The sequence below is a fragment of the Chelon labrosus genome, assembly GCF_963514085.1.
Source record: "Chelon labrosus genome assembly, chromosome: 6".
Classification (NCBI taxonomy): domain Eukaryota; kingdom Metazoa; phylum Chordata; class Actinopteri; order Mugiliformes; family Mugilidae; genus Chelon; species Chelon labrosus.
This window is the reverse complement of record NC_140342.1, coordinates 26,401,058-26,427,171: the sequence shown is the minus strand read 5'-3', so window position 1 is coordinate 26,427,171 and position 26,114 is coordinate 26,401,058. Positions and strand designations below refer to the sequence as shown.

Below are 26,114 nucleotides of genomic sequence, written 5' to 3'. Positions count from 1 at the left end.
GTTAGTGAGACAGTGTTTGTTAAAGGTGGAGTTTGTTGGAAACACTCACCTGAACACAGACAGCACAGAGCAGCAGCTGGGAGGAAAAGCATTTTGTGCAGTGGTGTATCCTCTGGTGAACCTGGGGAGAAGTGGAGCTCTGATGCAGCTGAGGCCCAACAAGGACGAGCTGTGAGATCAGACGAGGCCACGTGGTTTCTAGCAGGTCCTCCTGCTGATTGAAAGGTCTAGCAGGTCCTGCTGCTGATTGACAGCTCAGATGAAGCTGCTGTGTGCTTTCATGGTCTAGATTTCAATCTGACAGCAGATGAAAAAAATCTGGGTCACATGATGCAGAAAGACTAAAAAACATTCATGTTCCCACAAACACATTCAGGTTGGTGGTGAATTTAGTAACACAGACTGTTATCTGTTGTTGAAGAGCTGAGATGAAAATACAAAACTACAAATCCACACAGCTCCTCAACTCTGATTGAACTCTAACTATTTGACATTTAAAGAGATGAAAGCTTTAAAAATCCTTGACAGAGCAGCTTTACTGTGTAATATGTAATATTACTGTGCAGCTTTAATATCTCTCAGGACATACAGGAGGAATTTGACAAGTGAAAGCAGAAGATCAAATGTTTGACTTCAACTCCTAAAAGTAGAATCAAAGCTCAGTGACTCTGAGAGATTTTGGTCAGTTAGAAGAGATTTCCTGCTCTGACATGTTTGATAAATCCAGACCTGATCAGCTCTGATCATTTTGTTGCTGCCTGAGGCTGAAATGAAGAAGCAAAGAGAAGCAGCGTCATCCTGTGGTGAGTCACTGGAAGTACAAAGGCATCCAGACGGCTCGCTGAAGGTGAATTTCTCTTCAGCTGGAAAGTGGATGAGAGTAGTGTATCTAACAGCTTTTTAGTCAATGGTTAATTTACAGATTCAGACATAAAAAGCTCCTAAAAAATAAACTTCAACTAAAAGATTCAATTATTTTGAGCATTTCCAAAGATATTTCTCTTCCATATGTTGTGTTCCAGGTGGAGGTATTCCAGGGCAGCAGCTCATAACTGAATCAGCAGAAAATAAACTGGTTTAAACTGGTTTCAGGGTTAAATTTGGATTTACTACAGTAGACGCAGAAGTGGTCGACTTAAACTTTAAACATGAAACAAAAACAGTGTCAGAGTGAATACATTTAGTCATCAATTAAAATAAAAAATAATATATACCTTAAGTTAAATCATTTAGTTGATTTTTGTTTTGTCTTCATGGACTTTAGAGTTAATATTCCTGCAGGTAATTGATGATATGATCCGAAGTGAGATTTAAAAATGTAGCGGAACAAAATGTTAACTGTCCTCCTCTGTCGGAACTTTATAGGGTTACACCAGGCGGAAGTGGTTTGTTTTTTAAACTCCGTTAGTAGTGTTGTTGTGTTTCTGTGTTTGTGGACTGAGCTGGAAGACGGTTGTGTCGTGTCGTCGTGTCCCAGATAAATATTAGAGCTGTTGAAGTAACAATGTCTTCAGCTGAGAGTTTGAGAGAGTTGATCATCGAGCGACTAACTGCTGCTGCTGAAGAAATATTCAGACTCTTTGAAAGAACTGTCGTCCAGTACGAGGAAGAGATCGATCGTCAGCGCAGACTGCTGGATATCACCTGGAAACCCGAGATAAAGTTACACAGAATAGGTGAGTAGAACTAGAATGGTCTAAATGAACTAACTAATGAATGGAAACACACAGTATGGAGAAGACACAGAGGAAAGACACTCAGCTACAAGACTGATAACATGCTAAGAGGCTAACTAGCACAGCTAACGCTACATGGATTTAAACTAGAACATATTTGCTCAGATGTGTTTTCCTGTCATCACATTAGTAACCTTTATGTTGTGTCTCTTTGTCCCTCCAGACCTCCCACAGCAACATGTCTGTACGGAGGAGGAGGTTCTCAGTGATCAGCAGCTCTGGAACCAGGAGAGGAACTCCAGTCTGGACCAGGAGGAACCTGAACCTCCACAGATGAAAGAGGACCAGGAGGAACCAGAACCTCCACAGATGAAAGAGCAACAGGAAGAACGAGAACCTCCACAGATGAAAGAGCAACAGGAGGAACCAGAACCTCCACAGATGAAAGAGCAACAGGAGGAACCAGAACCTCCACAGATGAAAGAGGAACAGGAGGAACCAGAATCTCCACAGATGAAAGAGGAACATGAAGAACGAGAACCTCCACAGATGAAAGAGGAACCAGAACCTCCACAGATGAAAGAGGAACAGGAGGAACCAGAACCTCCACAGATGAAAGAGGAACCGGAGGAACCAGAACCTCCACAGATGAAAGAGGAACAGGAGGAACCAGAACCTCCACAGATGAAGGAGGACCAGGAGGAACCAGAACCTCCACAGATGAAGGAGGAACAGGAGGAACTCTGCAGCAGTCAGCAGGGAGAACATCTTGTTCTGAAGCAGGAGACTGATTCCTTGATGGAGACTCCTACTGATGAGGAAAGTGAGCACAGTGAACCAGAACCAAACAGTGACCAGCTCCTCTCTAACAACCCTCCTGTAGCTGAGAGCCCAGATCAGGAAGGAAGCAAACATGTAGACTCAGGATCAACTAGAAATGCAGAGCTGAATCCAAAGAAGAGACGTCACAGAGACACAAGACACAGTAACAATGTGGACAACTCTCCCATGTCAAAGAGTCAGTGTGATACGGACACAGGTAGAAAGTCTGTAACATGTGATGTCTGTGGAAAAACCTTTAAGAACATGTCTGAAATGAAGAAACATTACAGATTTCACACTGGTGAGACACCTTACCATTGCAACACGTGTGGTAAAAGTTTCACGCAGAGGAATGGTTTGATTTTACACACCAGGATTCACACAGGTGAGAGTATGCATTCTTGTCAAACATGTGGTAAAGTCTTCAGGCAACGTAGTAAATTAACCAGACACTTGAAGACTCACGCAGGTGAGAGACTCTACCTTTGTAAAATATGTGGGAAAAGATTTATTAACTGGTCATCAATTAGACATCATATGGAAACCCACCCAGGCGAGAAGCTGTTCTCTTGCAAGACATGTGGGAAATGTTTCAGTCAAAATAGTGATTTGATTAAACACATGAGGACTCACACAGGTGAGAAGCCGCACGGTTGTGACACATGTGGTAAAACCTTCACTGAAAGTAGTAATTTAACGAAGCACATGAGGACTCACACAGGTGAGAAGCCGTATAGTTGTGACACATGTGGTAAAACCTTTACTCAAAGCACTCATTTAACTAGGCACATGATGAGTCACACAGGTGAGAAGCCATACCCTTGCAAGACATGTGGGAAATGTTTCATTCAAAATAGTGATTTGATTAAACACATGAGGACTCACACAGATGAGAAACTGTCGTTCTGAAACATCTGTGGGAAAAACCCTCGGGGAAGCTGAGCTTGAAAAACGTCAGAATTAGTAGGGGGTAATCGTTGTAGCAGACATCTGCTCTAATTCAAATGAGTTAAAATTATTTTATTTATTTATTTATTTATTTTTTTCAGACACATTCTGCAAAAACAAGCTGCTCACTTTAAGCATAAAAATATCCAATCTGGACATTAAACAGATGGAAGGAGACATCTCCCTCTGCCTGGGACGACCATCTAACTGACACTTGAGTTTACAACAGGATTTGGAGAGGACCACTTTACGACCACCTTTGTTCATTAACCTAAAGGTTGTGCAGGAGCCACAGGACAAGGAGAAGATAAGACAACCAGACTGTGTTTTGATGGTGAGAACTGAAAGAACATGGCTAACAAAACAACTCTTCCAGAGACTGTAGTACCATGTAGAGAAACTGACAATGTATCAGTGACTTTACTGCATGTCAGACTGTGTGAGGTTGGTTTATGAAATCTGGTTTTGACCAGTGTCAGACTGCACATTCAGTTTGAGGCTGGTAAACTGTGCAGTGGATATGTGGTGAATCTTCCAGAAGCAAAGAACTAAACTTTTACAGGATATGAAAATGAAGTACTCTGGATGATCTATGAAGTTCTTTGTGGTGTATCATCATTAGTACTGAAAACACTGCTCCCTGTCAACTGGAATCTTCTCTTTGTTTCTGAGCTTCTATCATTTCATGTTTCTATGTCTTTTTGATTTCATCAAATTTTTTTCTACTTTCCAACTTTAGAGGTGACACAGACCAAGAGGAGTTATTCTAAGAGTTGATTTTATAGTTCTCTGTGTCACCAGAGTTTTAAATATAAAAGTTTTGAGTCCACAGTTGGGAAGTAAGTTGTTGACTGAAGTTATTTGAAATACGGATGTTTACTGCCATCTCGTGGCCAAAGTCTGGAACTGCGGTACTGCATTTTAAATGGCTTGAATTGAGTGGTGTTTATGTGATTATAATAACTAATAAAAAGTAGATATACAGTCATAAATACAATATAACGAGGGCATTTCAGGGCATCACTGCCACACTAGAAAAAAAAAACAAATAACAGATCAGTGTTGGTGAAAGTGAGTTAATGCATTTTAACGTGAATACTGATCCATTTTTCTTTTTCTGGCGTGGCAGTGATTCATATGTATGTATATCTTTTACTATGAGGTAGAAGTGCTTTTATTCTGTGAATAAAATGGGGAAATACATCCGTTTCACTTTTATCAATTCAAACAGTTTCACCATTGATGGTATTTAAAGCATTAAAATGGATTCATTACCATGTGTGTTGTGTTCATCTTAGTTATTTTCAACCCACAGTTTTCCATTAAGGGGATTGACTTTCTAACGGGGAATGACACTTAGCTTTATTGTGTGACACTGATTCCCATTAGACAGTCTCCAAATGAGCTTGACTGGAAGTTTCCAGCAGTTCCAGCAGCTTGTGCTGTTACTAGATCTACGCTCAAATTATATCAGCTAATCAGAAGCTTCTAAAGCCATGACATAATTTTCTGGAAATGTTTAAGCTGCTTAAAGGCACAGTCAACTGAATATATGGAATTAAGATATAGTGAAGAAGAAGTGAAATAATCTATCTGTAGACAATTGATGGAAAAATGACTTGAGTCACAAAGGAAGCTTCCTCAGGAGTCACCCACGTTTATATCGTGTGTTAGCAAATGAGTCTGGGAAGGAGTATCAGCAAACAAGGATTTGTCTGTGAAGGTTTTCAGTCATCCGGGTCATGGTATATCCAAAAAAGGTTCAAAAATGGCAACTGGACTTGTAGATTTTTAGAGAAAATGTTTCACTACTCATTCGAGTAGCTTCTTTAGTTCTAGGGGACTGGTGGAAAGTCTGAGGTTTAAATAGGAACTCCTCCTGAAAAAACTTGCTTGTTATGCTAATAGCCAGAAACTGGTGCAGCTAATTTCCATTAACGACTGGGTACTTACCTGTTGTTGAGGGGGGACTGTTTTGTCCCTGTCCTCTTCCCTATGAATGGTTCTCTAACGACTCTTGTCCGTCTGAGGCTCCAGTGTCAAGGTGTGAATGAGATTGAAACTTCTTGGGGACAGAAGTTAAAACTGTATTGTAAATAGATGGCAGATTAAATCTCATTCCACCTCCTCTGTTTAGTGAAGGTTTTTCCAGTCTGACATAGATGGCTTCCTTTACTCCTCTTTCAAACCATCGGTCTTCTCTGGCTAAGATTTGGACGTTGTTATCTTCAAAGGAGTGTCCTTTGTCCTTCAGGTGTAGGTGGACCGCTGAATCGTTTCCTGTGCGGGAGTATGAGAGGACCTCGAGAAAACTCGCAGACTACAGGAACCACCTACGTTTCAACCTGAGATGCAGACAACACAAGATCATTCCCACCAGCTTACATCGAGGCTCCACAGTGAAAGGCCACAAAGCCGAACAGATTCTCCAGAAGGCTCAAGCGCAGCTGCTCAATGAGAGAGTGAGGCAAGTTCACTTCACCATCAACGCTCTCAAATCAGAAACCAAACAGTGTTTCGAAAAATTGACATCACGGCTACCTGAGGACATTCTGGAGGAAGTTTCCAAATTTGTGGAAAGAGCCCAAACTTCGCAACACACAAAAGGTAAGGAACGGCAGAAACGGAAATTTCTGTTTTTACAATCACAGCACAACAGCCAACACAAGCCTGAGGAACTGACATGGAGGAGAAAGGATGACCACACCACACAGCATGACATCCAGGAGAAGTGGGTCCATAATCTGTCAGACAGAGAGCTCACTCAGCCAGAAAAGGATGTTTTAGCCAGAGGCCTGAACTTTGCCATCACACCAGATCAAATTCCAGTGGTGGACCTCATCACTGCCACGGAATCAGCGATAAAGAACAACAAACTCACCAACACAGAAGCAGAACAACTGAGGCTGAAGGTAACAGCAGCCCTTGCCAGTGCTAAAACACCACCTTCCAACATCACCACCCAGGAAAGGAAGGCGCTGGTGTCACTACAAAGAGACCAGGACATTAACATCCTGCCAGCCGACAAGGGAAGTTGCACTGTAGTGTTGAACACAACGGAGTACCACACAAAGATTAACAACCTCCCCAGCGACAAGGACACATACAAGACACTGAGACGAGACCCAACCAACACCTACAAAACCAAAACAATAAACTACTTACAACAGCTGGAGAAGGAGAAGGCAATCGATAGAAGCCTTTACTATCGTTTGTATCCCGGGGATGCCATCCCGTGTATTTATGGACTTCCAAAAATACACAAGGAAGGAGCACCTCTCAGACCCATCGTCAGCAGCATAAACTCGGTTACATACAACATCGCTAAACACTTGGCATCCATCCTGTCTCCGTTGGTGGGTAACACTCCCCACCACATTGAAAACTCCAGGGATTTCGTCCACAAAGTTAGCAACATCACACTGGGTCCAGAGGAAACCATCGTATCCTATGATGTAACCTCCCTCTTCACGTGTATCCCCACCCGGAGAAGCCACAAGAGTAGTAAGGGAAAGACTACTAAAGGATGACTCCTTATCTGGTAGGACCACCCTCACCCCAGACCAACTCTGCTTGTTACTCAATCTGTGCCTGACGACCACCTATTTCCAATTTAATGGAGGATTCTACAGGCAAAAATACGTCTGTGCAATTGGGTCACCAGTGTCACCTATTGTGGCCAATCTCTACAAGGAGGAGGTCGAGACCAGAGCCCTGAACTATTTCACAGGAAACACCCTCAGCCACTGGTTCAGGTACGTGGATGACACTTGGGTTAAAATCAAGACAAAGGAAGTGGAATCTTTCACACAGCACATCAATGCAGTGGACAGCAACATCAAGTTCACTCGGGAGGACATCAGCGGAGGTAGTCTGGCTTTCCTGGACTGTCTGGTGCATGTGGAAGAAGACCGAAGCCTCAACATTGAAGTGTATAGAAAATCCACCCACACTGATCAGCACTTATTATTTGAGTCCCACCACCCCCTGGAGCACAAGCTAGGGGTCATCAGAACGCTCCAGCACAGAGCACAGACTGTACCCACAAGACTGGATGACACTTAAGACATGTGGATATCCCAACTGGGCCTTTGTAGAAGGCTCAAAAAGATACCCCAAAAAGGACAGAGAGGAGGAGAGCAACCAAAGGAAAAACATCGTCATCCCCTACGTGGCTGGAGTGTCCGAGAAACTCAGTAGAATTTTCAGAAATCACCGTATTCCAGTTTATTTCAAACCAGGAAACATACTTAGGCAAAGACTGGTCCACCCAAAAGACAAAACACCCAGGCAGAAACAGAGTAATGTGGTGTATGCTGTTCAGTGCAGTGAGGAGTGTACAGACTTATACATTGGGGAAACTAAACAACCCATCCATAAACGCATATACCAGCACAGGAGAGCATAACAAAAGTTAGCATAACAAGCAAGTTTTTTCAGGAGGAGTTCCTATTTAAACCTCAGACTTTCCACCAGTCCCCTAGAACTGAAGAAGCTACTCGGATGAGCGGTGAAACGTCTTCTCCAAAAATCTGCAAGTCCAGTTGCCTTTTTTGAACCTTTTTTGGATACAAACAAGGATTTACTAGACTCAATGAACTCTACCAGCTCAGAACACTATACATCAGAAAGATGAGCCAAGCAACCTGAGAGATTGTTCAAAATGTCAGAGTTTGACAACTTTCCTTGGGTCAAGGCCACTGACAAACCACAGTCCCTCACTTCAGCACTGGACAGCTCCTCTGAACCCTCTCTACTGCCAGGCTAACACAAGGAGAGGTAACTTCAGCACTGGACAGCTCCTCTGAACCCTCTCTACTGCCAGGCTAACACAAGGAGAGGTAACTTCAGCACTGGACAGCTCCTCTGAACCCTCTCTTCTACCGTCTTTGAACACGTGACATCCTCTGCAACGTCTGAAGAACACGAGCGACCAACACTAGAATCAGAAAATGAAACTGTCACTCACATCAACTTCCTCCTGTTCCAGTTTACGTGTAGATCAAGTAACAGCACAAGCTGCTAATGCCAATTTATTCATGTTGATTTGGACAGTTATTAAGTTATTATAATCACATAAACACCGCTCGTTTCAAGCCATTTAAAATGCAGTACCGCAGTTCCAGACTATGAGCAGGAGATGGCAGTAAACATCCGTATTTCAAATAACTTCAGTCAACAACTTACTTCCCAACTGTGGACTCAAAACTTTTATATTTAAAACTCTGGTGACACAGAGAACTATAAATCAAAATAAAATAAATCACCTCTTAGAATAACTCCTCTTGGTCTGTGTCACCTCTAAAGTTGAAAAGTAGAAAAATTCGATGAAATCAAAAACACATAGAAACATGAAATGATAGAAGCTCAGAAACAAAGAGAAGACTCCAGTTGACAGGGAGCAGTGTTTTCAGTACTAATGATGATACACCACAAAGAACTTCATAGATCATCCAGAGTACTTCATTTTCATATCCTGTAAAAGTTTAGTTCTTTGCTTCTGGAAGATTCACCACATATCCACTGCACAGTTTACCAGCCTCAAACTGAATGTGCAGTCTGATACTGGTCAAAACCAGATTTCATAAACCAACCTCACACAGTCTGACATGCAGTAAAGTCACTGATACATTGTCAGTTTCTCTACATGGTACTACAGTCTCTGGAAGAGTTGTTTTGTTAGCCATGTTCTTTCAGTTCTCACCATTAAAACACAGTCTGGTTGTCTTATCTTCTCCTTGTCCTGTGGCTCCTGCACAACCTTTAGGTTAACGAACAAAGGTGGTTGTAAAGTGGTCCTCTCCAAATCCTGTTGTAAACTCACTTGTCATTCAGATGGTCGTCCCAGGCAGAGGGAGATGTCTCCTTCCATCTGTTTAATGTCCAGGGGCCTCATTTATCAACCGTGCGTACGCACAGATGTGTGCGTAATGAGTGCGTACGAACATTCCCACGCAAAGTATGGAATTTATCAACTTGTACTTGTGCTTAGGAACGTGCGTAAATTTAAGCACAACTCTGACCATGCGTACACACAAAATCTAGTGGTAGAACAGTGAAACTACAAATAGAACCCATTAAAGGAGTCACAACGTTAAGCAATGTCAAACTTCACACATGTTCCCTGTTGCCTGTAATTAATACATTTTATCAATTAGTAATTTAGCACACATTTTGAATGATTGGTGTGATAAGCTATAAAACACAGCTGTGACAGAACAACCTTAAAAGAAGTCTGACAAGTACATATGCAAGTATTATGGCTGATCTGGCGCTATTGGAGGACTTGGAGAACCGTATGCTCCGCAGGGAGCGCGTTTTCAAAGACCGTGCTGATCTGTTCAGTCAGAACACAGAGTGGCTTTTCAGCAGGTACCGCTTCCCCAAAAACATTTTAATGGATTTATGCCGTGATTTACAGCCCATGTTGGAGCGAGAGACAAAACGTACCAAAGCCATCCCAGTGCACATCCAGCTCCTGTCCACCCTGGGATTTTTGGCCACCGGAACATTTCAGCGTGAGATTGGAGACATATGCGGCATTTCGCAGCCAACAGTAAGCAGAATCATGCCGGCAGTGTTGGATGCAATAATTTCTCTGGCCTCAATTTACATCCAGTTCCCATACACACATGACCAACAAGTCACGATAAAACGAGGATTTCACGCCATCGACGGATTCCCAAACATAATTGGAGCCATAGATTGCACCCACATCGCAATAAAAGCGCCATCACACAATGAATTCAATTATGTAAACAGGAAAGGATTTCATTCAATCAATGCACAAATAATCTGCGATGCACATATGTATCTGTTGAACGTTGTTGCCCGGTGGCCTGGAGGAACGCACGACTCATTCATTCTGCAGAACAGCTCTGTGGGTGTGCGCCTCCAAGCAGGAGGTGTTGACGATGGCTGGCTTATTGGTGAGTGTTACAACATTTCAAAAGTATTTTCTGGGCTTCGTATGGTTTATTATAATATCTCTATAGGTGATCGTGGATATCCACTAAAGACGTGGCTGATGACCCCCGTAGCCAACCCAAGGACCCCGCAGGAGCAGCACTACAACCGGGCCCATGCGCGCTCAAGAACAGTAGTTGAACGCGCAATAGGCTTGCTAAAAGGCCGATGGCTGTGCCTGTCCAGCACGGGGGGGACACTTCAGTATAAGCCTGAAAAAGTCTGCCACATCATCTTGGCTTGCTGTGTGCTGCATAATTTAGCCATCAGACAAGGCATCCCTCTGCAGGGACCCCCCCGAGCAGACGAGCCCATGGCCAACGCAGAGCCTTTCCCACCCCCTAATGCCGCTGCCATTCAAACAAGAGAGAGACTCATACAGACATTTTAGGCAAGTCTGCTTGTTAGCCAATCTTTGAAAAGTGAGAAATTTCAGATCGAAAGCGTATGTGGGACAAATAATGTCAACATCATTCAACAGTTTCAAGTTTGTTTATTTAACATTTGTGACGCGCATGCAGCAATCTGTTTCAGTGACTCGTTTATTTGCAGTAAAGTATTTGCGATGTTGGTCAGCTGATCCTTTATTTCATTTATGGATTTGGTGGTGTCTTGTTGATTTTGCAGCACTGCCTCCGTCAGAACCCTCGCCCCCCCAGGATGCACCGAATGAGTTCTGGATGGGCCCGGCTGCTCCTGTTCCTCCAACTCCCGCGGCTCTTCCACCGGCTCCTGAGGGCAGGCAGGGCTGGCTTGACTTTCTGAGTTATTGAAGAAATATCACATGATTGTCACGTTCATTTCAAATTCAGAAATTACACTGTCTAAATAAATGTTTATGAAACACCTCAGTCCAGAGCTTTTTATTTTACCTGCAGTGTGACTGGTCGATGGTACAGCTGTTGGGAGAGTGTCTGTGTCTCCATCAGGAATAATACCGCTTAATGCTGTGTCTCCGATGATGCTGGCAATGCGTGTTTCCATTGGTGACAGTTGAGTTGTAGTTTGTCCTCCTCCGGTTACAGATATTTCGTGTCTGTGTGCTGTGAGGTTTTTTTTTGGCTCTGATTTTGATATCGAACCATTTCTTTTTTACCTCAGATTGCGATCTTTCCTCTGACCCAACAGCATTTACAGCAATCGTCACTTTCTCCCAGGTAGCAGTTTTTCTTTTGTTGGTCACACCCGCATTCAATGTTCCAAACAATATTTTTTGGTTCGCTTCTACCTCTCCCACAAGTACCTCAATCTCAGCGTCCGTGAAATTCTTCTTCTTCGCTCTCTTTGCCATGATTTCGGCGAGGGGGTAAAAACTCCATTCACACATTTTTGAAGGGATTCCTGCTACCATATATGGTCATTTGGAGGCGTTTCTAAATGCAAATGATCCTCTCCGTGCACGAGCAGGGTAGTTTAGAACAGGTGGGATTTATCATCAATGAGTACTTACAGCTGTGCGTACGCACGCTTGTTAAATCCGGATTTTTTGTACTTACACACATTCTAAATTTTAGTTCTATGCAAGAATTTAGAACCTTTTCTACGCACAGTTGATAAATGAGGCCCCAGATGTGATATTTTTATGCTTAAGGTGAGCAGCTTGTTTTTGCTGTACGTTGTGTCAGAAATCAAAACTTTATTTCAACATATCTGAGAGAATGATTAGATCTGAATATCTGCTGTCAGATTGAAATCAAGACCATGAAAGCACACAGCAGCTTCATCTGAGCTGTCAATCAGCAGCAGCAGTCTCATCTGTGGGCTGCAGGGGCTGATGGGAGCTTTGAGGACCTGCTAGAAACCACGTGGCCTCGTCTGATCTCACAGCTCGTCCTTGTTGGGCCTCAGCTGCATCAGAGCTCCACTTCTCCCCAGGTTCACCAGAGGATACACCACTGCACAAAATGCTTTTCCTCCCAGCTGCTGCTCTGTGCTGTCTGTGTTCAGGTGAGTGTTTCCAACAAACTCCACCTTTAACAAACACTGTCTCACTAACCTTCATCTATCTGTCTGTGTCTCTACAGCGCTGGTTGCCATGGCAGCAGAGCTGACCCAGGACCAGTTAACACTGACCAGGAGAGTTGGTCAAACAGTCTCTTTCAGATGTGGAACTGAAAAGTGTGGTGTTAACTATATATAATGGTACCAGAAGAAAGAAACAGAAACATTCATACAGACTATTGGTATTGATAGACGTGATGGTAAAATAGATTCACGTTACAATCATCCTCAGAAAAATGATTTCTCATCTGTGAATAATCAGAATGGCTGGGAGTTGGAGATAAAGGAAGTTAAAGTTGATCATTCAGCCACCTACTACTGCTCCTGTATTACCCACAGTGAGAAATGATGCGAGCAGCCTGAACAAAAACCTACAGATGAACAGATGTCAAACAGTGTTTGTGACAGGAAGAGAGCAGTAAACCACAGCCCAGGTTCACATAGTTCACCTCCATCTCAGACAGAGTCCCAAACATACTGAGCTGAAGGAGATTCTACTTTCCTGCTCTCACTATTTATTTGACATCAGATTAATTGATGTTGTTAGCAGATATTTCAACAGTTAGAAAAAAGATGAAAACAAGACAGAGAAGAACAAAGAGCAGAAATACAAAGTCAATCAAAAGAATTCAATGAAAGAGGAAAAGAACACAAAGAGATTTTAAAAGTCAAAGTTCAATAGAATAAATGATTTCAGACAAATGTTTCAGATGAAGATGAAGCGCCATACCAATCAGGCATAACATTATGACCACCTTGTGGTAACTCATTCATCTTCTTTAATAGCTTGTACCTGGAGAGAACCCACGCAGACACAGGGAGAACATGCAAACTCCACACAGAAAGGCCCAGTCGGCCGTAATCTATTTATGTCACTGACAAATTTTCTTGATACAAGATGTAGTAAAACTTCAAACTTCTATCTGTTCTCTGGTGTCATGTTATGGAAACCAGAATAATAAACTTAAGTTTAACCCTTATATAGTGTAAGGGTCAAATTTGACCAGTTTACCATTTAAAATATGTAAAAAGTACAGTTTCCTTGTTTTTTATTGGAACAAGTCTTCATGATATCCTCAGGAACATCTATCTTAACTCAACAAAATAGTTTTTCACCATTTAAGTAAATTCTAAAAGCCTCTAAAAAAAAAAGTGACATCTGCAGTGTTACGGGTCAAATATGACCTGCCAAGAATACTGGTAGTTGCACGCATCCATGCATCATTTAAAAAGTTTTGGGTTTCTGTGTGGATCAAATTTGGCTCAATTTACACTCTCCTCACCACACACCACCCTGCCAGACCCTCCACCCCCCTTCCACACCCTCCACCATATCCCCCCATTTCATCCCATCCCCTCCCCATTCCACTGCACCTGTCTCCCGTTGGGGCACCTAATCCCATGGCAACACAACTTTTTTCACATGTGATTTGAGAGAGGTCTTCAAATACAAAAATTATGACATTTCATCCCCCACTCCACAAACTGATGAAGACAGAAACCAAAGTGACATTGAGGAAGATGTGTCTGAGAATGAGGATTACGTTGAGTATGATCATGAAGAAGGGCCTACCAGATATGCTGTGTCACATGTTCAAGACATCAAGACAACATTTGAGCTGTTTATACCACCATATGTTGAGAACATCTTGCTTGAGATGACAAACATTGAAGGTAGAAGGGTGTTGTGCAATGTGTGATTGGAAACGACAAACTGGTCCAGCTGGTCCCAGTGTAAATGACAAACTTGCCATACATCTACAAACCAGGGCCTATATTTTTGAGCAAAATAAAGTTCAGTTTTGTGAAACAGACTTGTTTGAGTGGTGTATTCTATAAAAGCTCTATTTGGCCAAAAAACAATATTTAATACAATGCTTACATGGATATGAATGCAAAACAAGCTAGATATGAGGTGAAAAACAAAACTGGTTGACAAACAGTGTTCTTTGATGATTTTTGGCTGGATTAAGCCACGGGTCAATTTTGACCCTCTAACACAAAAGACGTGGGCGGCTTTCTAACACATTACAAGGGTTAAATCCTGTAACATTCAGTCTGAGGTCAAACAGACATGTTCATGTATGGACACATGAATCTTTGCTTTGGTTCCTTTTCTCTCAGATCATGGTTTCAAACATTTTCATCTTCGTTTCATTTAATCTCTTTCTTCATCACAGAGTGAAGCCAATCCTAAACGCTTGAAGATCATGATGTCTTTATCAATAGGCTCACCATTACTTACTGCTTGAATCATTTTGTCAATGATCAGTTTAACAATTGTTACTAAACATTCATTCATTCATTCATTCATTTCCATCCACTTATCTGAGGTCGGTGGCAACAGGCTAAGTAAAGAACTCCAGACGTCCCTCTCCCCAGCAACACATTCCAGCTCTTCCAGGGAATCCCAAGGAGTTCTCAGGCCAGACGAGATATATAATCTCTCCATCAAGTTCTGGGTCTGACCCAGGGTCTCCTCCCGGCTGGCTGTGCCCAGTAAACCTCCAAAGGGAGGCGCCCATGGGGCATCCGAACAAGATGCCCGAACCACCTCAGCTGGCCCCTTTCGATTGCAAAGGAGCAGCGGCTCTTGTCCAAGTTCCCTGGGGACCTTCTTAACTACTTCAGTGACCTCAGCCAAGGATATGGACGATACTTGGTCTGGGTCCACAGACTCTGCCTCATTCTTAGAGAACATGGTGGTAGGGTTCAGGAGATCCTCAAAGTGTTCTTCCAATGCCTGACAACATCCCCAGTCCGGGTCAGCAGTTCTCCTCCCAGACTCAGCACAGTCAGGCTAAGCCCTGCTTTCCCTTCCTGAGCCACCATATTGTTTGCCAGAACCTCTTAGAGGCCAACTGAAAGTCCTTCTCCATAGCCTCTCTGAACTACTCCCACACCCGAGTTTTTGCTTATGAGACCAGAAAGGCCTCCTTCTTCAGCTTGACATCCTTTGTCACCGCTGGTTTCCACCAGCGGGTTTGAAAGTTGAGGTACCACAGGAGGTACCGACAACCTTCTGGCCATAGCTACCACCATCCGCTTCTGCAATGGAGGATTTAAACATGGCCCACTAGGATTCCATGTCCCCATTGTAATGGGGGGAGGGGGAAGATGATGAGAAGTGGTGACGTCTGGGAGTCACCTGGAAATAAAAACACAAGGCCAGTACGGGTGTCTCTGCCGCTGCGAGTATTTCTTATTGTAACACTCTGTGGTTTCTTCTTTCTTGCGGCCGGTGCACCCACTCCCTTGCCTCATCTCTCAGCGTATACTGGCTAACGTGGTAGTGCCGCTGCTTGCTCCTGGTATGATGCTACTAGTACCACCTCACATTACTTGAGGTAAGTTGACCTAAACTATACCACACTCTATATGATAATTTGATTGATTCAAATTATGTTACACAAATTCGTTGAATGTTTTTAAAAAATTGGTAATACATTAGTTAATCAAAATATGCAAACTAGATTCATATCTTTACTTTAGTTGAGCAGAGTAATTTATTTGGATCACTTGATTATACTTTTATTAAGTGGTTCTTAATAAACTTGGTTGGTAAACGGTTGGTATTACGTTATCTTAATTCTGCTACCAGGCTAGCTATATTTGGCACAGACACTTAACATTTAAATAATCCTCGACATTCACTTACCGAATAAAGTGAAGGAAACATTTCTGAGATATTCTGGTGGGAGTTGCAGCAAAGCCGTCAGGTATTATTTGTATTTAAAATGATAAAAATGGACCAAAACTTCAAACACTGCCAAGAAGTAGTCATTAACTCCTCGCAAATGCGGTCCATCGCTTTGTAGGGTACTCTGGACACATTTCCGTTGTGTGAATGTGCAGCGCGTTTCTGAACTTGCTGCGTGTTTCTATATTTGCAGCGTGTTTCTATGTTTGCAGCACGTTTCTATATTTCCAGTGCGTTTCTGTACATTTCTATAGCGCGTTTTTGTATTTGCTGGTGTTGTAAGTCTATTTGCACGTGTTTTCTGAAGTTGCAGTGCGTTGAGCTCTCTCGGCAACCGTACCTGGGCCTACTCAAGCTAAGCTAAGCATAGAACTCTACACTTTGATTTGTTGTGATATTTGTTTGTATTGAGTTGTTGTGATTGTTTTGATCGTAAGGTTATTGTATAGTTGGCTTTGACACATTGTTAAGCTGATGTTAGTTATGCAACACATAGACTCAGGGTCTCTTGCATGCTAAGCTAACCATCCTTCCTCTAACCTGGCACCTCATAAAACTCTTATCACATTCCACACATACACTCAGCCAGCACGTGGTCTGAGTGTCCCTACTTGGACAGCCACCTTGTCTTCTTTGTTGACTTACTTTTTTTTACAGTGCAAAGGGCTCATGAAAATAAAACATACAAATCACCATCCATCTCAAGGATGGCAGAAAGCTGCAGAACAGCAGACAAAAATTAATTGCAAGAACTAATTTGTGCATTTTTACACTAAGCAAGAGTTTAATATTTTCCCTGTATACCCACTCTACCTCACCACTACCAGCAGTGGGCACTGGTAAAAAGTCGCTGTTGTTTGCATACTTTTGATTTAAGGTCCGCTACGGTAGCAGCCCTTTCAGCTTCAGTATACTTCTCGTATTTAGCTTTGTGCAACGTGTTGTAGCGGCAACTTAAATTAAAATCTTTCATGGCAGATAACATCTCTAAGCAGACTAAGCACATAGGTTTGCTTTTAAAATCTGTGAACAGAAAATCTTCTTCCCAGTTCACCTGAAACTCACACACGATTTTCTCGATCAAGTTTTCTCATTCCTCCACTCTTAGCCATGGCACAACATCTCTTCTTCACTGGTGTAGAAGACCGGTGGAAGAAAAAAAATTAATCTAAGGGCCACTTTGAGTGAGGTCGTGGGCCATGTGCAGCCCTCAGGCCGCCAGTTGCCCATCCCTGCTCTACACTGTCAAGAACTCCAAATTACTTCAACCTTAACTAGCTGTTAATGTGGTAATTTTGGTTCTAGTTATTAAGTTAATTACCAAAGTTAAGTACCACTGTGCATTGTACTCTGTATAACTGTGCATGTGGCCCTGGGCTCTTTTAATGTTGTGGTTCATCATATCAACAAGAACTTTTTCATCTTTTACCTTTACTGAAATAATACAAAATAATGATTCACTCTGCACTAAACCAAAAAATAAAAGGAATGTCCATTCAAATAAAACAGTGCAGGCCTGAGTCGATGCTTGTGAGCGTTGGAGTCTGAGACTTAGTGACCACTTCACTGATCAAACAGCAAAATAAGATGATGCAGTTGTTTAGTCCAGATCCAATCCATGAGGACTAAAGCAGTGGACTGAGCAACCACTGACATTAACATCAGAGCCATGCTGCTAGTGTGGCTAAAAGAAAAGAGAAGAAGAGACAGTCATGTTGATGTGAACATCAGAGAAACACATCATGGAGCTGAAATATGATCCTACTTCCTCATTTGCACTCGTTCACCTCAGCTGACTCTCTCAACAGCACACAGGTTTTTGTATTAGTCTTTTTCGCTGTGTGGAGGCAACTACCGCATCTTTGACTCTGGAACTAAACTGTATGTAACAGGTAAGAAGAAACATTTCTTTTCCTGCAGTTGTTTTATTGTAGAAGCTGAAAATGTGTTTAAAGTCAGTTTGTGCTGCTTCAGCCTTTCCATGTTAGTTTTTTCCTCATTAGTAGAGAATTCATCCTGCAGCCATTGTTCCATAAGAAAAGCTCAATCATTTCTGAAAACATGTTGAAATCTGACTGAACAACTAAAGTTCTTCTTTATTTCTGTAAATATTAGTGACGTTACAAACATTTAGGATTTGATCATCTCAGTAATTCTGTGACATGTGTTGTTGAAAACAAGATGAGATTTGAAATAGAATTGACTCAAACAAAGTCTTATTACTATCATCAGCATAAAGTATTTAAACATTTGAACATGACTGACACAAACTTGTATATTGATGTGTTTTATTAGTGATTAAAGTCTGTGCTCTTAAATGTGGAATATTCAGTACATATTGGAATCAGTGAAATGACAAACGTACAACTGAAAAACACAATTCAGGGATTTGGAAATAATTTAATTTAATTTAATTTAATTTAATTTAATTTAATTTAATTTAATTTAATTTAATTTAATTTAGTTAAGTTAAGTTAAGTTAAGTTAAGTTAAGTTAAGTTAAGTTAAGTTAAGTTAAGTTAACTTTGTGAGTGCACCATTAATGCTGAACTGTATGAAGAGGTTTTGGAGCAACAAATGCTGCTATCCAGATGATGTCTTATTCTGGATGGACTTTCTTAAAATAAAATAAAATAAAATAAAGTATCAGCTAAAATCTTATATTAAATCAGATTGTAAAATATTTCCCGTTCTAAACTACAGCAGCTGTGACTTGATAAAAGACGACGTGATAAAAACACAGTCGACATGTTTCTGTCCCAACTTCTTTGAAACGTGTTGTGGGATTCAAATTCAAAACCAGCAAATAATGTCTTTTGATGAAGATAAAATAAGATAATCCTTTATTTAACCCACCGTGGGGAAATTTGTAGTGTTGCAGCAGTAGACAGTTAAAGGACAGAGCACGCAGGAGATAAAAAGAAATCATAAAACATTAAATAAATACAAAGAATAGAAACTGAAATACAATAGAAATCCTACCTACGTATGTATGTATGTATATTGCACATGAAAGAATAAATGATATGCAAACATAAGTTCTTCCAAATATATTAAGGATATTCCAGTTTGTGTTGTGATTGTCCAGCGTGTGTTTGGTCTACTGGGAGCAGGCTTGATTATACAACTGATGACTGATCAACTACTGGATCTGTTCTGATTGATTTTATATAGCATCAGTTATTTTGGAAACAGAAATGTACATGAAGATATATTATAATGTAAAGTAAATGTGTACAGCGATCAGCCATAACATTATGACCGGTGAAGTAGTTAGACGACTGGGTCAGAGCATCACCAGAACAACAGCTCTTGTGGGGTTTTCCTGGTCTGCAGTCATCAGTATCTATCAAAAGTGGTCCAAGGAAGGAGAAGAACCAGAGACAGGGTGGTCATGGGCAGCAAAGGATCATTGACCCTTGTGGTCCCATCCAACAGATGAGCTACTGTAGCTCAGACTGCTGAAAAGGTTAATGCTGGTTGAACTTTGTTCTGTATTGATGAGTAGTTTAGTGATCAGAGTCCATGTAGTTTCCAGGATCAGACTGAATGCAGAGCAGTGCTGGAAGCTGCTGTTGACTGTGTGAATGTGTGTGTGCTGTCAAACTTCAGATGAGGAGGTAGCGAAGCCTGTGGTGAGCGTGTACCCAGCATCAGCATCCAGAGCCCACCTGAAGGGGAAGCGCTCCCTGCTGTGTCTGGCCTCATCCATGTTTCCTCCTCTGGTCCAGTTCTCCTGGAAAAGACAGAAGGAGAACGGCCCTCTGGAGGAGCTGACCCCTGCTCAGGGAGAGCAGCTGGAGCTCAGAGAGTCGGGACGCAGCGCCTCCATCAGGCTGGTGGCTGGAGATGATCTGGACAAGTACAGATATCACTGCTACGTCAAGCATGAGGGGGGCACAGTGGAGGTCACAGTAGAGCCCCAAACACAACCAGGTAATGAAGGCTTGGTGACTGTGTTCAGCAGTGATTCAGCTTCATGTGGAGACGCTGTCAAAGAGAGCAGAGGAGCAGAGGACTGACATTTCTCACTGCAGCTCCAAACATTTGACTCCTTTTCTGTTTCAGAGGTTCCTTATGTCCCGTCTCAATACCAAGTGAAGCTGCTCTGTCTGCTGTACACAGTGCTGATGGTGAAGAGTCTGGTGTACTGCTGTGGACTCTCTCTGCTGATGAGCCTCAGAAACAAGGGACCGTCCACCAACTCCACACATGCTGACTGACTGTTTTCTGCTGGTCTTTTCTCTCCATCAGATCTCATCAGTTCATCTCATTCATCACTTTGATCAATATTCACAAATATTGTTGTAATGTGCTTCTTTGTAATCTGTATCTTTTCATTCACGTCTTGATTGTCTTCCTGGAAATAGAAACACATATATTCACATAGAAATCTGCTCTTATGACGTCTTCATTCTCTAGTAGTCTAGTTTATTTCCACTTTCAACTGTGACTTGTATAATAATCATCATCAGTTTCCAGCAGACTGTTTCTTCTGCTCTTGTGTTTCTTTCTAATAAATGCAGACTCCACCAGGCTGCTCTTTTCTTTCACTGGAACACACTCAATAAACTGCTTTTTATGTGTCTTAACAAAACAAGTCAAATACTTTAGCTCGTATATTAGGAACTGTTGGACGTCAGTAAATAAAGCTGAAGCTTAAGCAGCTTCCAGTTCCTGGATGTGACGTCTATGAACCCTGTGAATGAAGCACAGACTGCTGCACTGATAAAAAAAAATTAGGCTGGAATAGAATTTCCATGAGAAATGTGGGTCAGTGTGGTTAATGAGGTGAACTCATGGTGGATTAGAACTGATTGGGACGTTCAGACTTTTTTTGTCAACTATAACTCAGTGAAATAATGAGACTTGAGGTGAACCAACATGGACGCCTGCTTCAGACCAACAGCATGACTTGTTTATCTCATGGGTTTGTGTCTCTGTCTCAGTGAGGCTTGTGTTCGGTTCTGATTAATGAGAAAGAACAGGAAGCATTATTGTTTCCTGTAGAAGTTGAAAATCTTCTCATGGGATCAATTTAAACACTTTGCAGGCAAAGAGTTCAACTTCTTTAAAGTTCTATTTATCAGAGAGGAGACATTTATGAGAGGATGGAAGATTTTAAACACACCACAACAAAATAATTAGTTTCATTTAATTGCAGAAAACAATTGAACATAATTACTGATTGTAATGTTTTATAATAAATGTAAATGTGTTTCTCTCTCAGATGAAGAACACAGGTGCTTCCTGGAAAGATTCTTTAACCACAGCTGGTCGGTGAAACTGTCATTGTGTCATTAAAGTGAAAAGCCACAGCTAACGGTGTGGAGGCTGCAGAGCACAAACCCACACAGCCCGTCTGCTGCAGGAAGGAAGTCTGATTGGCTGTCAGCAGTTTGTTTTCTGTCCTAATAACCACTGAGAACAGATTCACGTCTGCTGCTGAACACACTCATCACCTCCCCTCCCTTTCTCTTGTTTTCTGTAAACCTTTTTTCCTCTGAGCCCTCCACCCACACAGAGTTGAACTGAGTCCGATCACCCACCTGAAGCTCATGTTCTGGTAACATGTTCAGGGTATTTAGAGGTTTGGATGATTAAAGATGCACTTTACACTTTGAAATCAACAAAAATAACATTAATTAAATGTTATTTTATCGATCAGACACCTCTGTGATTAATGACTGATTAGGATTTATCCACTAACAGGTCCAGTTAGAGGACCATCAACTTTCAGTGTTCAGCTCTCAAACAGTTGAATTTCCACTGACACACTGACCTGCTGCTAATGAAACTATTTCATGACTGTTAATTAAACACATCCTTCATTTGATCAACATTCAAACTTCAGCACTGACTCATCAAACCGCTGGATGATAGTTTTTAACAGTCGTAGCTTTAAATCAGCTCTGCTCTTTGTTCATCTGTGTAAACAACAGTGTCGTCAGCGTAGAGTTTGACATCCGCAGCGATACATTTATATTAGAGAACTAATACAAAAACTAAATGATCTGAAGACACAGAACTGAACCTGGTGGAACAACCACAAACACTAGATGTTCATTTTGATTTAAAATGCCTCAGGAACAAACATCAAATTACTTTGGGGTGTCAACATAATGAATCTTTAGACAAGAAGAAAAACAAAACACCATTATTATTTTATAGTTGTTGTATTTTAATAGAACTGAATAAATGGATGAACACACTGCATTGTATTTCTATAATAAAAAGAAAACGAAAGCAAACACATGTTGGGTTAAATGTTGAAACATCTACAGGGAAGTTAATTCTGTAACTGGTGTAATATTTAGAAGTTACAATTAAGAGATTTGATAAAGAAACTCTGATAAATCTATCTGACTCTACATTACAACCAAAGCATCATGACTAACATTTGTGAATACTGATCAAGGTGATGAATGAGATGAACTGATGAGATCTGATGGAGAGAAAAGACCAGCAGAAAACAGTCAGTCAGCATGTGTGGAGTTGGTGGACGGTCCCTTGTTTCTGAGGCTCATCAGCAGAGAGAGTCCACAGCAGTACACCAGACTCTTCACTATCAGCACTGTGTACAGCAGACAGAGCAGCTTCACCCGGCACTGAGACTGGAAGGACACTGACAGCCAGACAGACAGACAGACAGATATGAATTAGTGGAAGTGTCAGATTAATCCTGTAAAGTTGTTCTTGTGTCCTCATTGGACATTGGAGCTGTCCATGCAGAGAGGCAGCAGGTCATCTTACAGTGAACTTGCTGCAGAGCTGGCAGGTCTGCTGGCTCTCTCTCTGGAGGACAGGAGGCTGCTGGAGCTGGAAGCTCTGAAACAGAAAAGGAGTCAAATGTTTGGAGCTGCAGTGAGAAATGTCAGTCCTCTGCTCCTCTGCTCTCTTTGACAGCGTCTCCACATGAAGCTGAATCACTGCTGAACACAGTCACCAAGCCTTCATTACCTGGCTGTGTTTGGGCCTCCACTGTGTCCTCCACTGTCCCCCCCTCGTGCTTGATGTAGCAGTGATATCTATACTTGTACAGATCATCTCCATCCACCACCCTGATGGAGGCGCTGCGTCCCGACTCTCTGAGCTCCAGCTGCTCTCCCTGAGCAGGGGTCAGCTCCTCCAGAGGGCCGTTCTCCTTCTGTCTTTTCCAGGAGAACTGGACCAGAGGAGGAAACATGGATGAGGCCAGACACAGCAGGGAGCTCTTCCCCTCCAGGTGGGCTCTGGATGCTGCTGGGTACATGCTCACCACGGGCTTCACTACCTCCTCATCTGAAGTTTGACAGCACACACACATTCACACAGTCAACAGCATCTTCCAGCACTGCTCTGCATTCAGTCTGATCCTGGAAACTACATGGACTCTGATCACTAAACTACTCATCAATACAGAACAAAGTTCAACCAGCATTAACCTTTTCAGCAGTCTGAGCTACAGTAGCTCGTCTGTTGGATGGGACCACAAGGGTCAATGATCCTTTGCTGCCCATGACCACCCTGTCTCTGATTCTTCTCCTTCCTTGGACCACTTTTGATAGATACTGATCACTGCAGACCAGAAAAACCCCACAAGAGCTGCAGTTCTGGAGATGCTCTGACCCAGTCGTCTAACTCCTTCACCGGTCATAATGTTATGGCTGATCGCTGTACACATTATAATATATCTTCATGTAAATTTCTGTTTCCCAAATAACTGATGCTATATAAAATCAATCAGAACAGATCCAGTGGTTGATCAATCATCAGTTGTATAATCAAGCCTGCTCCCAGTAGACCAAACACACGCTGGACAATCACAACACAAACTGGAATATCCTTAATATATTTGGAAGAACTTATGTTTGCATATCATTTATTCTTTCATGTGCAATATACAGACATACATTTGTAAGTAGGATTTCTATCGTATTTCAGTTTCTATTCTTTGTATTTATTTAATGTTTTATTACTTCTTTTTATCTCCTGTGTGCTCTGTCCTTAAACTGTCTACTGCTGCAACGCTGCAAATTTCCCCACGGTGGGATAAATAAAGGATTATCTTATTTTATCTTCATCAAAAGACATTATTTGATGGTTTTGAATTTGAATCCCACAACACGTTTCAAAGAAGTTGGAACAGAAACATGTCGACTGTGTTTCATCACGTCGTCTTTTATCAAGTCACAGCTGCTGTAGTTTAGAACGGGAAATATTTTACAATCTGATTTAATATAAGATTTTAGATGCTCCTTTATGTTATTTTATTTTATTTTATTTTATTTTAAGAAAGTCCTTCCAGAATAAGACATCATCTGGACAGCAGCATTTGTTGCTCCAAAACCTCTACATACAGTTCAGCATTAATGGTGCATTAAATGTGCAAATTAATGAAGAGCAGCCTGCAGAGCCTGATCACCAACATTCAACACTGCTTTTCATTTTATAATATTATGGATTTTAGACCATGATTCTTTTTAGACTGTGTGGTGAACACTTTCATCTCCATCACTACCATTTATTTCTAACTAACCTAATTAGCTGTGTCATGAAATTAAAATAAGCAACTATTCCTTTATAATGAAATAAAAGTATTTTTGTCTTTGCACTCATTTTAATTTAATTAAATATTGAAATAATTTACAAATAAACATTTGTTCTTACCTGTTACATGCAGTTTAGTTCCAGAGCCGAAAATAGGGTAGTAGCTGTTGCCGCTCACACAGTGAAAAACACTGATACAAAAACCTGTGTGCCGTTGAGAGAGTCAGCTGAGGTGAACGAGACCAAATGAGGAAGTAGGATCATATTTCAGCTCCACGATGTGTTTCTCTAATGTTCACATCAACATGACTGTCTCTTCTTCTCTTTTCTTTTAGCCACACTAGCAGCATGGCTCTGATGTTAATGTCAGTGGTTGCTCAGTCCACTACTTTAGTCCTCATGGATTGGATCTGGACTAAAGGATGGATGATGGATTGACATCAACCTTTCTACACACATTCTTGGTCCCCAGAGGATCAGCTTCATTCACTGACTTTGTTGATTCAGACTTTTTGTCTAGCGCCACCAGCAGGTCAACATCTGTGGTTCAGACTGAAACATCTCAATAACTGTCGGAATTATTCTCATTTAAACTGGTTCAGACGTTCATGTTCCCGTGAGGATGAAAAGCATGGGTAGTTTTGATGACCATCTAACCTACCACCAAAGAGAGAAAGGTAATTTTTCCTATCACATTCAACCACAGTGTAAATAGACGCTGTGATACAATCTGAATGTGTTCCAGTAGAGCTTGGACTGACATCATCTTTTAGCTATCGATCAAGACATTTCTCTGAAACTCACTGGGAAGGTCTGAATTCACTGGCCACAGAGAGGGAACTAGTCAGGAACATGTCTGATCTCAATGAGAAACTGATCATCTGTTGTAATGCTGTAGCCTAAAGTTACTGAATGTTGCTAATGTGTGTTAATGCTGTGAAGCTAAGCTAAAGCTAAATCAACTTGGAATATTTTACCATGTGGAGACTTTTCAATACAAGGAGTAACTAATAGACATTTGTGTTTAATCATCAAGGACAAGACCAGGACACACATCTTGGACTGTATCCTTGTGGGCTCCTGGAAGACCCTTTATTTAACCTGTGGGAAATTCAGTGTCCAGTAATTTCATCACATAGGAACAGATATAAATATATTTAAGTTATATAATAATATGAATATTTAATGCTATGTAAAAATATACAGTATTGACAGCAATGACCAAAGTCCAGTTGGTTCCTCACGGGGAGGCGTTGTAGAGTCTTATGTCCTGAGGGACAAACGACCTCCTCAACCTGTCCATAGAGCAAGACAGAGACAGCATCCTGTCAGTGAATGAGCTTCTCTGCCTGTCCTTGCCTCTGGCACCAATGTCAGTGTCCCCAGCTCTGCCCCTACCACAGAGACCGATATCTGTATCAGTTTGTCCAGCCATCAATGTTTCCTGGAGCCAACATCCACTGGGAAGAAAG

The 26,114-nt window shown here is 41.7% G+C and overlaps 1 protein-coding gene and 2 gene segments (V, D, J or C); 2 read left to right on the top strand and 1 right to left on the bottom strand.

Moving 5' to 3' along the window:
• Positions 1 to 1,504: 1,504 nt before the first annotated feature.
• On the top strand, positions 1,505 to 5,731 carry LOC311488922 (uncharacterized protein; the record flags this gene model as incomplete). Its single annotated transcript, XM_084545790.1, has 2 exons — positions 1,505 to 1,606; positions 2,661 to 5,731. 2 exons carry the CDS (start codon positions 1,505 to 1,507, stop codon positions 3,405 to 3,407), a joined length of 849 nt encoding a protein of 282 aa, XP_084401916.1. The 3' UTR covers positions 3,408 to 5,731.
• Positions 5,732 to 19,569: 13,838 nt separating this feature from the next.
• Positions 19,570 to 20,400, top strand: LOC311490018 (immunoglobulin lambda constant 6-like). The segment is given in 2 exons: positions 19,570 to 20,049; positions 20,182 to 20,400.
• A 1,937-nt stretch (positions 20,401 to 22,337) lies between these two features.
• Positions 22,338 to 24,938, bottom strand: LOC311489072 (immunoglobulin lambda constant 6-like). The segment is given in 4 exons: positions 24,763 to 24,938; positions 23,074 to 23,394; positions 22,867 to 22,941; positions 22,338 to 22,738 (listed from the first exon to the last, which is right to left on the bottom strand).
• Between the last annotated feature and the right edge of the window lie 1,176 nt (positions 24,939 to 26,114).